General features: G+C 35.9%; 1 protein-coding gene across 1 annotated transcript; it reads right to left on the bottom strand.

The window, feature by feature from the left end:
- Positions 1-1132: 1132 nt before the first annotated feature.
- Positions 1133-6997, bottom strand: LOC114512994 (olfactory receptor 6C2-like). The gene is made up of 2 exons (XM_028532104.2): positions 6914-6997; positions 1133-2095 (listed from the first exon to the last, which is right to left on the bottom strand). Exon 2 carries the CDS (start codon positions 2072-2074, stop codon positions 1133-1135), a length of 942 nt encoding a protein of 313 aa, XP_028387905.1. The 5' UTR covers positions 2075-2095; positions 6914-6997.
- Positions 6998-12813: the final 5816 nt, after the last annotated feature.

Raw genomic sequence — 12813 nt, 5'->3', positions numbered from 1 at the left:
ATGAATATATTTGCAAATGAATTATCCTTTGATTTCTTTTGTGTACAGCTTTTTATGCTTTACATGAATTATTATGAAGTGTGGCTATCTGATTGTTTACATATTTTTTAACTTCCAAAAAGTTACATTTAGATTCACCATTTAATTGTTTATATATAATATATTAGTAAATTAAAAAATAGAACTTGTTCTGCAAAAGCAGAGGAATATAACTGTCCCCACCCCCTTATTCATAGCTCATAACTCAAGAAGTGACAGAAAAATGTCTTAGAGAAAATTGTTGTCTTTCAAAAAGTGGGCAATTGTCCCCCTACATAATACTTTTAAAGCTTTGACTTTGTGCTATTCTTTTAGTTCCATGTGCTTTCACCACTTTGATTGTGACACTTCACCTCTCATCTCCATATGGACATTTAAAACAGTTCCCTGTAACCCATAATTCAACCACTGGCTCCTCCTCTGCATCCTCTATTCTTTGCTTTCCTGGAAATCCACAGATCACATATGGGATTCTTTATCTTCATTTCTGATAAATTTGTAACTCTGATACCATGTCATTGTTCAAATTTTAACCTTTACTTTAGGCTATATAGTCAAAAGAATATTTGTGAGGTTTTATCTAGTATGTTATTCTTGTTTGTGTAATTACCTAGACTACTAAAGGTGCTATTATCTTTTCTGTTGTTCCTTGTATCATTACATTATGCTAGCATTCATCCTATTCAATATTTTATCATAAAAGTACAATTCACCTTGAAATTTTATAGTATAATATTTTATGTACATGTAAATACAGTAATCACTAGTATTATTCTACCAGTTTATGGAAAACTAAATAATGGTTTTTACTATATCATAAAATCTAATTATATGGGGTTATAATTATCTACAAATGAATGTATGAGAAGTACACTATCATTTTTTTTCATTGAGACAAATCTCCTACAAGAGGTTGAGTAAAAAAACAAAGGAAACAAACAAGTCAATTAAGGTACAATGTAAGCAAAACTAAAGAGGACTGAGAAACATAATGTAACTGAAATATAGATTATTAAACAGTAAAAAAATTATAAACTTCAGTGGAAAGGTTTAGCAGCCATTCATCTTTTATTTTAACTTTATTTATTGACTGCTAGTTTATTTTACTTAAGAATGATGCAATTCTTTTTATCAAGTCATTGAAGGCTTTCTTCACTTGCTTATTTCTCAGTGTATAAATAAAAGGGTTTAACATAGGTGAAATAGAGGAAATGAGCAGTGAAACCACTTTATTAATAGTCACCTCTTCCTTTGCGGTAGGATTCATAAAGATGAACATACATGCACCATAGGTGATGGAAACCACAATCATATGTGAAGAACAGGTGGAAAAGGCCTTTTTTCTTTGCTGGGCAGATGGAAATCCTAAAATTGTCTTAATAATGTAACTATAGGATAGAACTACACACATAAGAGTCAAAGTGAGGGTCAGCACAGCACATATTAAAACACTTTGTTCCATGATCCATGTGTCTGAACATGATATCTTCAGAAGAGGAGCAGCATCACAGAGAAAATGATCAATGACATTCAAATCACAGAATTTCAGATTTAGCCCCAGACTAAGTGGGGAGGTTATGACCAACAATCCAGCCAACCAACAGAAAAAAGTGAGTCTCCTGCAGACTTTGCTGCTCATGATGGTCACATAGTGCAGGGGCTTGCAGATGGCCACATAGCGGTCATAGGACATGGCAGCCAGGAGGAAAAATTCAGTTACACCAAAGAGGTCAGTAAAAAATACTTGGATGACACAAGCATTGTAGGTAATGACCTTGTCACCTGTTGCTATGTTATACAAGTATCTGGGAATACAGGCAGATGTGAATGAAATCTCTAAGAAGGAGAAATTTTGTAAAAAATAGTACATGGGTGTCTTAAGGTGGGGATCCACAGAGGTGAGTGTGATGATGGTCAGGTTTCCAGTGACACTCAGCATGTAGGTGAAAAATAGAAAGATAAAAATCAGAACTTGCAGCTGAGGGTCTTCTGTCAGTCCCAGGAGAATGAATGTTGTTACTGTATAGTTTTTCATCACTGATTACTTCTGTCCAATCTGTATGCCCAATAATTAAGATAGATTACTATATAGATCACATATCCATATAAAATGTAATTTTAATTAATTTAATTTAATCAGCTCTAGTAACCTTTACTATATTTCATATTATATTTTGTTTCTTTATTCATATTATATTTGAATCTTCTATGGATATTGGATTTATTTGCTAATATGGCATGATTTCATGGGTAATGAAAGTGTCATTTGGCTCCTCCCAAATTTTTTCTTATACACAGCTAAGTAAAAAAATAAAATACAAGCCCTGGCTGGCGTAGCTCAGTGGATTGAGCACAGGCTGTGAACCAAAGTGTCGAAGGTTCAATTCCCAGTCAGGGCACATGCCTGAGTTGCATGCCATAACCCCCAGCAACTGCACATTGATGTTTCTCTCTCTCTCTCTTTCTCCCTCCCTTCCCTCTCTAAAAATAAATAAATAAGATCTTTAAAAAAAAAGAATAAAATACATTATTTAAGTTATGTATTTAGTTAACAATTTGGTCCATGTCCAAATGTGTGATATATAATTTGGACTTGCTCTGTAGAATCTTACCAGAAATTGGAGTCTCTTCTCTAGCTTTATAATAAGATATTTTCCTTTTTTTCCAAATCCTCAAAATAGTCTTCATTCAACATTTTTAGTATAAAAAATCCACAAGTACACCACAGTATAGAGAGAGACATACAACTCTAAACTTCCATAACAGCCAATGATATAGCCAAACATCACATGTACAGGACACTATTGGATGAACTGAAAATATAAAATAAAATTAACTCCAATTGCTGAAAATTTTAAATATTAAGGATCCCTGAAATAGTCTTAACCCTAATGAGATTTCACTAGACTCGAGTCATTTTGCAGTAAGGCATTCACAATAGGACCCCATTAACCCAGCTGAGGAACTCTTGGGAACCATGGGTGGCTGCATTAGACACTCAGACAATAAATGGTGACCAATTTTTGATCTGAAAACTCCCCTTAATTTTGGCTCTAAAGTATTAAGCTTATGAAATTCATTCTCCTCATTGCCCCCTGCCCAGGCACACATTGTAAACAAACAGTTGTTAACAGTACAGTTTGTGTTACTGTGTATTGTTCAAACAAGCTCAGTTTTTCTGGCACCAAAGCAAATTTGGATTTGGTTCATGTATGAAGAGGCAACCTAGGAGTAGGGTTCAAAGCTACCCTCATCCTTTGCCTGAGGAGATGTAATTGCTAAGCAGAAGTAATGGGGTCTGTGCTTGGGCACAGAGGGGGTTTCAGAGGACCCTTGAGAAAGACTAGTTAAAAGATGACAAGTGGGGAAAAGTGCAAGGAGTAAAGGAAACTAGTCTGACTGGCTTTCTGTCCTGCACCCTTGATTCAGTGGAGATGGTGGGAGGGAATGGAGGATGGGCTAAGGGTGGGATGTGGGACAAGGATGGAAAAGAAAAGGCAGACAACTAAAGCATTTATAACAAGTCATACAAATCAAAGACTTAGAGATTAAAGATGAATCAGAATAATTTGGCAACTTTAATTCTTAGGGAGATCAAAGTTCCCTCCAAACCTAATTTGATGTTTTATTACTAAAAGCAAAGACCAGCATGGTACAGTATTACTCCAGAGGAATTAAAGGAAGATCCTTAGGGCTGCTTCGCCCACATTCATTTTATGAATGGATACCTCCCCTACCCTCAAATGCTTTCGGGAGATACTGCTACCATTACATGGTTCCTTATTAAGTTTGAAAAGTGCATGAAAGTTTGGTCACCAGGAAGGCACCCCATCAACATGTGTCTTAAACTGCAACTTCAGGTTAATATGAATAAAGCAGTGACACTGTGAGAAGTGCTGAAGGTATGTGATGTCTTTCCTGGCACAGAGGCGGCCTTGGTTCCTCACCAGATGCTATAGCCACCATCTGTGCCTCCCATGAAAAAGTTCCCCTTCTGCTGACTTATGAGGACATTGGCTCCCTGCATGACTGCCAGCTGAGCAGCATTGGGAGGGCATCCTAGGGGTGAAGGAGGAATGTTGCCAGCAGTAGCCCCAGCTCCAAACATGGCACCTGAGATTTTTTCCTTCTCTTATGTGTATTTTCTCCTTTGAGCAGTGCTAAGGCTTATACACAAGACAGCATATATCTTCCCGCCCTTGTCTTCCTTCTACATTTCTCTATCAGTGTGGAAGCTATTATGCAGGATATACTATTGTAAACACAATTTTTTTGCATTTATATTTATGAAATACTTTCATAAATAACTTAAAAATTACACACATGATCTTTGTTATCTTTTGACCTGTTTTGATTCCTTGGACTTATTATTTCCTTTTCACCTCTAAATATACAGTCTCACTGTTTTCTCCACAGTTCCCACTATTTTAAATAACACCTATCACTTTATAAATACTAAATTTCTTTCTAGTAATTGATTGTTTCTGACTTACATATGAAATTAACTACCAAATATATCTGCTTATAAATTGAACCTCTGCCCCAACATATCTGCTTGCACAAATCACAGACATGTCCATTTCAATGTGCTTGAAACAAAAGTCATGACCTTCCACGTGGTGTGCCATCTCCCCTCTTGTTTTGCTCACTCGCCGCTTCCATCTGTGAACCATGCATTCTGTGCCAGTTTTTACGGTGAGCAATTCTCTTTTATATCCTTTCCCACATTCCCAGACTTAATTGAGCAAACCTAATCAACAATTTTCATTGGAAGCACTGTTTCCCCTAGGAAGTTTTCTGCAATTCTGATGACTGTCTTAGCCTATACTCTCTCCTGTGTCCCATAACAAACAAAACTTGCCACAATGTTAGGGTTTAGCCAATGTTAGGGTTTAACCCCCCAACATCTTTGTTGGGATCATGTTTTTCTCACTGTGACAGCAACAAGTAACACATATCCACATACACTGTCAATGTCTAAAAAATTTTCTGAATAAATGTAAAGGAGAATCCCCCAAACTGAAATTATCTTTGGAGGGCAGGCAGACCCCTTGTAGTACAGGCTTCCCCTGCTAGGTGAGTGTTGTAGGAACCCATCTGTATCAGTGTACCAGCTGCTGTTGTCATTAGAGGCTGCTTTTGGCTTCAGTGAATTTTCCTTGAGGACTCTTTCAACATGTTTGCCCATTTCACTATGGATGATTTACGAGTGCACCTGCCCACACCCTGCTGAGCGTTCAGCAGTTTTTGACCATAAACACCATGACCCCATGCCCTACCCTCCCTATTCACCTGATCTTGTCCAAGCAACATTTTTTTGTTTCCTCTGGTTAAAAAAAAAGTCTTCAAAGAGAAATGTTTGTCAATGTGGAAGAAGTGAAACAAACAATGGCAGAAACACTAAAAGGCATCAAAATACATTTTAGGAATTCAAAACTTTTGAGCAGTGGAAAATGTCTCAATAGGTGTATTGCATCAAATGGAGAGAAAAATGAAGGTAGAAAAATGAGATAGAATATGTAAGAATAAATATACATTTTTTAATAAATAAATTCTAGTTTGGGGGGTTCCCCTTTGTACATCTCAAAGCACACATACAGTGATTTATTCATATTTTGACTTAAATTCATAATGCTGTGATACTGAATATGCTTATTAAATTTTCTAAATCTCTGAATCATAACTAGAAAATTTTGTGGGGTTTTTGCATTTTTTAAGAAAAGCTATTTTTATTAAGTCACTTTGTGAAGTAGTCTTTACAATTGTGACCAAAAAATCATAGTTGCCTTCTCTTCTTTCTTTGGTTTTTCAAAAAAGTTATTGAATTTTTTATTGATAGTGTGTTTCCACCCTCACTGTTATCCATTAATGCAGTGTTAAATCCAGAGGTCATGGGGTTTTGATCCTGAATTTATGCAAAAAGCTGCCCCACAGTCATTTGTCTCATGCATCAGAATTAATTACATGGACGGGAGGCGGGGAGGCTTGAATAGTTTTAGCTTTCAATCAGTGTTTCAATGCTTGTAATTCCATATCAATGAATGAAGAAAATTCCTTTCAAAACTACAAGTTATTTGTAAGAAGTTACTTTTCATTGGTTTTTATTGTATTTTATTCATCCTAAGGTCAACACACAGCCACACCTTATGATTTGCCTAATTTATACTGTTACACCCACAGAGTAGTGGTCACCTGCCTAGGAAGAAGTGCTGACGTGCAGTCATGGTTTGCCTGGAAAGTAGACCCCTACTAGGGAATTCTGGCACATATTCAACATATTAGATTAAATTCAAAAGTAGTGAATAGTGGTTGCTGCAGTCTACCGACTTTCTGTCATCCTTTCTCCTTGTCTTTCAGGCCACTCGTGCATCACTATGTAACCTTACTCAGCTCAACATGCTAAGGGCATTACTTGATGTTCAAAATTTTTCTCACAAGATATTACAAAGTATTACAAAACAGAATTCAATAAATTAATTGACAATGACTTATAACCAACTGACTTTTTATATTTCAATAATTCTTTAAAAAGAGGCAGAGACTTTTAATGAGTGCTATAACTGCAGCCAATCTTTTTGGAGTCATGAAGAGATACACAAACACACATACACACTGGGTGTTGTAATTTTACAATTCGATGTCAATAAGAGAGCTGATGTAATTTATGGATATTTCTTATATTATGGATATTCTTATATTATCACATATTTACTATGAAGTTACATCATATATTTTGAGGGTTTTATAAAATATCTTATGACTCATATATCTGATTTTAATGTGGGCAGGTGAAATCTTTTTCCCTCAGAGAAAACTATAGCCAAAGTTTCAAAAAGGGAAATATTACTAATGTTACAAAATCTGTTATACTTACTTTTCTGTCAGTCAATCATAATGTCCTTAAGTAGTTTAAAAATAGCAATTCTTAAAGGCACATAGTTGGAAGTGGTAGGTTCTGCTCATGTTCATACTGAATATAGCATTTTTCTGGACATGTAGAAAGTTCTCTAATATTGTGGTCTCCAACAAATTAGGTTGATTTTTTTCATGAAAGGGCTAATAAATATTTTCTTATATATTTTAATATTTAGGAGAGGAAAGATCATCTCAAAGTGGAATGCCAGAAACTCTCTTCCTCTCTTTTCTTTTGAAAGAGTTGGGATTTCAATATCTCCAGACAGGCATGGAGGTTTGTACTTTACCAACCATAACTACTTTTTTTAGTTTGCTATACTTAGAAATAAATGAATAAACAAAAAGTCCTTGGTGATTTACACTCAAGAGTCACTAATGAATCTTTCGAGTAATTTGCTTTGGCACAACAAAATAACTAACAAATGCTGCCTTGACTCCAGGGTCCTTGGAGACAAGAAGACAAGTGTAGGGTTATTGAATTAATTTTCTTTTCTTAATACCTTTATTGAAAGAAAAATAAAATAAACTGCACATATTAAAAGTGTACAATTTGATAAGTTTGGACATATAAACAGTACTGTGAAAACATTAACACCATCAAAAGAGTGAATGTGTCCATCACCCCTCCAAATGTGTCCTTGCACACCTTTGCAAACCCTTGCACCCTCCTTCTGCACGCCTCCATTCCTCAGGCTACCATGTATAAGTTGTCTGTCTCTACAGATTCGTTTGTTTCCTGCACAAGTTTCAGTAAATACAATAATGCAAGATTGTTTTTCCTTCCTCTGGCTTCTTACACTGAGTATGAATTTAAGATTCATCCCTGTTTTGATGCATGCCAATAGTTCATCCCTTTATACTTTTGAATAGATTCCAGTGTTAAATGAACCTATAAGGTCTTTCCATTGTGTGACTATGACACATAATGCTCCTATGAACTAGAGCATTTCTAGAGTACACTAGATTTGTAGGGAAATATGCTTTCATTTCTCTTGGGTAAATATCTTGGTCTAAAGAGGAATGGTTAGTTGGTTTATAGGTTATATATATGGGTAACTTTTAAACATTTATTTTATTTTTGACATTCTATATTATTGCATATGTTTCAGCATACTGGTTAGACAACCATACACTTTACAAAGTGATCTCCCTGGTATTTCAGGTACCCTCCTGGCACCATACACAATAATATTATTGACTATATTCTCTATGTTGTACTTTACATCCCTATGACAACTTTTTAACAATCAATTTGTACTCCATAATTCCTTCAGGCTGGGAGACCCAGCCTCCCAATCCTCCTCCCCTGTCAGCCATCAGTTTTTTCTCTGTATCTATGAGTTAGTTTCTATTTTGTTTCTTCATTTATTTTTTCCTTTAGATTCTGCATATAAGTGAAATTATAATAATAATTTTTAATAATAAGTGAATAAGTGATAAGTAATAATAATAAGCATAATAAGTGAAACTTGAACTCCCTCCATGTGATGTCCATTTCTCTGATTCTGTTCCTGTTCCAGTTGTTTGCCTAGTTTTTGTTTTCATTGTTTTTCTTTCTTTTAGGTTCATTTGTTGATAGTTGTGAATGTGTTGTCATTTTATTGTTCATAGTTTTTATCTTCCTTTTCTTAGATAAGTCCCTTTAACATTTCATATAATAAAGGCTTGGTGATGATGAACTCCTTTAACTTGACCTTATCTGGGAAGCACTTTATCTGCCCTTCCATTCTAAATGAAAGCTTTGCTGGATAGAACAATCTTGGATGTAGGTCCTTGCCTTTCATGACTTGGAATACTTCTCTGCAGCCCCTTCTTGCCTGTATGGTCTTTTGAGAAATCAGATGACAGTCTGATGGGAACTTCTTTGTAGGTAGGTAACTGCCTCCTTTTCTCCTGCTGCTTTTAAGATTCTCTCCTTATCGTTAATCTTGGCTAATGTAACTCTGATGTGCCTTGGTGTGTTCCTCCTTGGGTCCAACTTCTTTGGGACTCTCTGAGCTTCCTGGACTTCCTGGACTTCCTGGAAATCTATTTCCTTTGCCAGAATGGGGAAGTTCTCCTTCATTATTTGTTCCAATAATTTTTCCACTTGTTGCTCTTCCTCTTCTCCTTCTGGTACCCCTATAATTTGGATGTTGGAATGTTTCAAGATGTCCTGGAGGTTCCTAAGCCTCTCCTCATTTTTTTGAATTCTTGTTTCTTCCTTCTTTTCTAGTTGAATGTTTCTTCCTTCTGGTCTACACCATTGATTAGAGTCCCAGGTTCCCTCCCATCACTATTGGTTCCCTGTACATTTTCCTTTTTTTTTTTTTCACTTAGCCTAGTCCTCATTTTTTCATCTAATTTGTGACCAAATTCAATCAATCCTATGAGCATCCTGATCACCAGTGTTTTGAACTGTGCATCTCACATGTTGGCTATCTTTTTGTTGCTTAGTTGCATTTTTTCTGGAGCTTTGATCTGTTCTTTCATTTGGGCCATTTTGTTTCTGTTTTGGCACACCTGCTATGTATAAGGGGAGGAGCCTTATGTGTTTACCAGGGCAGCACAACCCACAATCACTGCTTTGTGATGAAGGGGCCTGAGAGGGAACAATGACACTTGCTCTGCTCTCTGCTGGATTTCAGTCACTTTCCTTGCTTCCCACAAGCAAAGTGGGCCCCTCTGGTGCTGATTCCTGGATAGGTTGGCTTGTGTACCTTCTAAGACCCTATGGATCTCTCCAACTAACTTTCCTGTGAGGCTGGGAGTTTCTCCCACTGCCACATCAACCCCCACAGGTGTTTTCAATCAGTGGTTTGAGGCTTTATTTCTCTGCACTGGGACCTCAGGTTATGAGGTCTGTCTTGCTCCCTTCATGTTCATCCTGGTTTATCCAACATGAATGTGGGATCACCTGCTCCACCAGCCACTGCTTTGCAGGTCCGCCAGCTGCTGCCTCGCCTGCCCCACTCAACAATCCACTGCTTTGCTGGGTCCACTAGTCACTGCCTTGCCTGCCCCAGTCCTCCACAACCCTTTTGTTGCAAGTCCTCTCTGCCCGACTGAGCATCTCCGCCGCTCCTACCAGTCGGAATGGATGTTTCTTCTTTAACTTCTTGGTTGTCAGACTTCCATACAGTTTGATTTTCTGTCAGTTCTTGTTGTTTTTTGTTTTTAAATTGTTTTTTTCCTTCTTTTGGTTGTGCAAGGAGGCACAGTATGTCTACCTATGCCTCCATCTTGGCTGGAAGTCCTCTTTTATGTTTATTGGCCATCTGTATGTCTATTGGCCATCCATATGTCCTTTTTGAAGAAGTATCTATTCAGGTTCTCTGCCTGTCTTTTAATTAGATGGTTTGTTTTTTCTGGTGTTTACTTGTATGGATTCTTTATACATTTTGGATATGAATTTTTTATCAGATATATCATTGCCAGATTTTGTCTCCCATTCAGTAGGTTTTCTTTTCATTTGTTTATGGGTTTTTCTGTACAAAAGTTTTGAGTTTGATGTAGCCCAATTTGTTTATTTTTGTCTGTTTGTTTCTCTTGCCCAAGGAGATATGTCAGAAAAAATAATGCTAAGAGAAATGTCAGATATTTACTGCTTATATTTCCTTCTAGGAGTTTTGTGGTTTTAAATTTTAAATTTAAGTCTTTAAACTATTTTGAGTTTATTCTTGTATATACAAGAATAATGAAGATGATCTGGTTTCATCATTTCACGTGTATCTGTCCAGTTTCCCAACACCTTTTTTTGAATAGATTGTCTTTACTCCATGCTATGTTTGTGACTGTTTTGTCATATATTAATTGACCATATAGGCATGGGGTTTTTCTGAGCTCTCCATTTTGTTCCACTGGTCTATATCTCTGTTTTCATTCCACTTACATGTGTTTTAATTACTATAGCTTTGTGTTCAATATCAGGTAGCATGATACCTTCAACTTTGTTCTTCTTTCTCAGATTGCTGAGGATATTTGGGGTCTTCTGTGGTTCTATATAAACTTTTGGATTATTTGTTCTAGTTCTGTGAAAAACACCATTGCTATTTTGATAACAATTGTGTTGAATCTAATTAGACTGAAAAGACACAACAAAGAAAATTATAAGCCAATAATCCTGATGAAATTGGAGGCTACAATCCTCAACAAAATATTAGCAAACAAAATCCAGCAATACATCACAAAGATTATAAATAATGTCAAGTGGGGATTTATTCCTGGGATGCAAGGATGGTAAAATATTCACAAATGAATAGATGTGATACATCACATAAACAAAATGAAGGTCAAAAATTACAAAATCATACCTATAGATGCAGAGAAAGCATTTGATAAAATCCAGCACCTGTTTATGATAAAAGCTCTCAGAAAAGTGGGAACACAGTGACCATACCTCAACATAATAAAGGCCATATATGAAAAACCTACTGCCAACATCATATTCAATGGGCAAAAACTAAGAGTTTCTTTTAAAGTCAGAAAATGAGAAGGGTGTCCACTTTTACCACTCTTATACAACATAGTACTAGAAATCCTAACCAGAGCACTCAGACAAGAAACAAAAATAAAAGTCATACAAATTAGAAAGGGGGAAGTAAAATTGTCATTATTCACAGACAACATGATAGTGCACATAGAAAACCCTATAGATTCCACTAAAAAAACTACTCAACCTAATAAGTGAATTTGGCAAAGTAGAAGGATACAAAGTCAATATTCAGAAACTGGTGGCAGTTTTGTATATCAACTATGAACTATCAGAAAGAGAAACTAAGAAAAAAAACCAATAACTATTGTAACAAAAATAAAAATAAAGTAGCTAAGAAAAAAATGTAACCACGCACTTGGACAATTATAGAACACTGAAGAAACAAATTGAGGAAGATAAAAATAAGTGGAGGCATATACTGTGTTCATGAGTTAGAAAAATTATCATTAAAATGTCCATACTATCCAGAGCAATGTACAGATGCAATGGAATTCCTATTAAAATACCAATGACATATTTCGCAGTCTAGAACAAATACTCCAAAAATTTATATGAAACTAAAAAAGTCCCCAAATAGCCTTAGCAATCTTGAGAAGAAGAGGAAAGTTGGAGGGATCACAATACCTGACATCAAACTATACTGCAAGGCCACTGTGATCTAAACAGTCTGATAGTGACATAAAAACAGACACATAGGTTAATGGAATGGAATAGAGAGCCCAGAAATAAACCCAGGTTTCTGTGTTCAATTAACATTTGACAAAGAGGACATGAGCACACAATAGAGTAAAGATAGCCTATTTAATAAATGGCAAAATAGATGGTGTTGGCAGACCTGGACTGGTACATGCAAAAAAAAAATGAAATTAGACCCACTCACACCATACACAAGAATAAACTCAAAATGTATAAAGACTTAAATATAAGTCATGATACCATAAAGGTCCTAGCAGAAAACATAAGCACTGAATTTCATATATCCCATGTAGTAATATTTTGGCAATATATCTCCTAGGGCAAAGGAAATAAAGGAAAAAATAAACAAATATGGCCACATCAAATTAAAAAGCTTCTACATGGCTTAAGAAACCATCATCAAAATGAAAAAGGAACTGACTTTATGGGAGGAAATATTTATCAATGATGCATCAGACAAAATATACAAGGGTTTAGCCTCCAAAATATGCAAAGAGTTAATATGACTCAATACCAGGAAGACAACCCAATTAAGAAATGAGCAAAGGACCTGAATAGAAATTTCTCCAAAGAGGAGAGAAGGCCAATAGACACATAAAATTTAAAAAATACTCAACTTCATTAATCATCAGAGAAATTCAGATTAAAACCTCAATGAGTTACTACCTCACACCTGTCAGAATTGCTAC

This window comes from Phyllostomus discolor, chromosome 2, assembly GCF_004126475.2.
Source record: "Phyllostomus discolor isolate MPI-MPIP mPhyDis1 chromosome 2, mPhyDis1.pri.v3, whole genome shotgun sequence".
Lineage (NCBI taxonomy): Eukaryota > Metazoa > Chordata > Mammalia > Chiroptera > Phyllostomidae > Phyllostomus > Phyllostomus discolor.
Note: the sequence above shows the minus strand (reverse complement) of the source record. Positions and strands in the feature narration are given on the sequence as shown.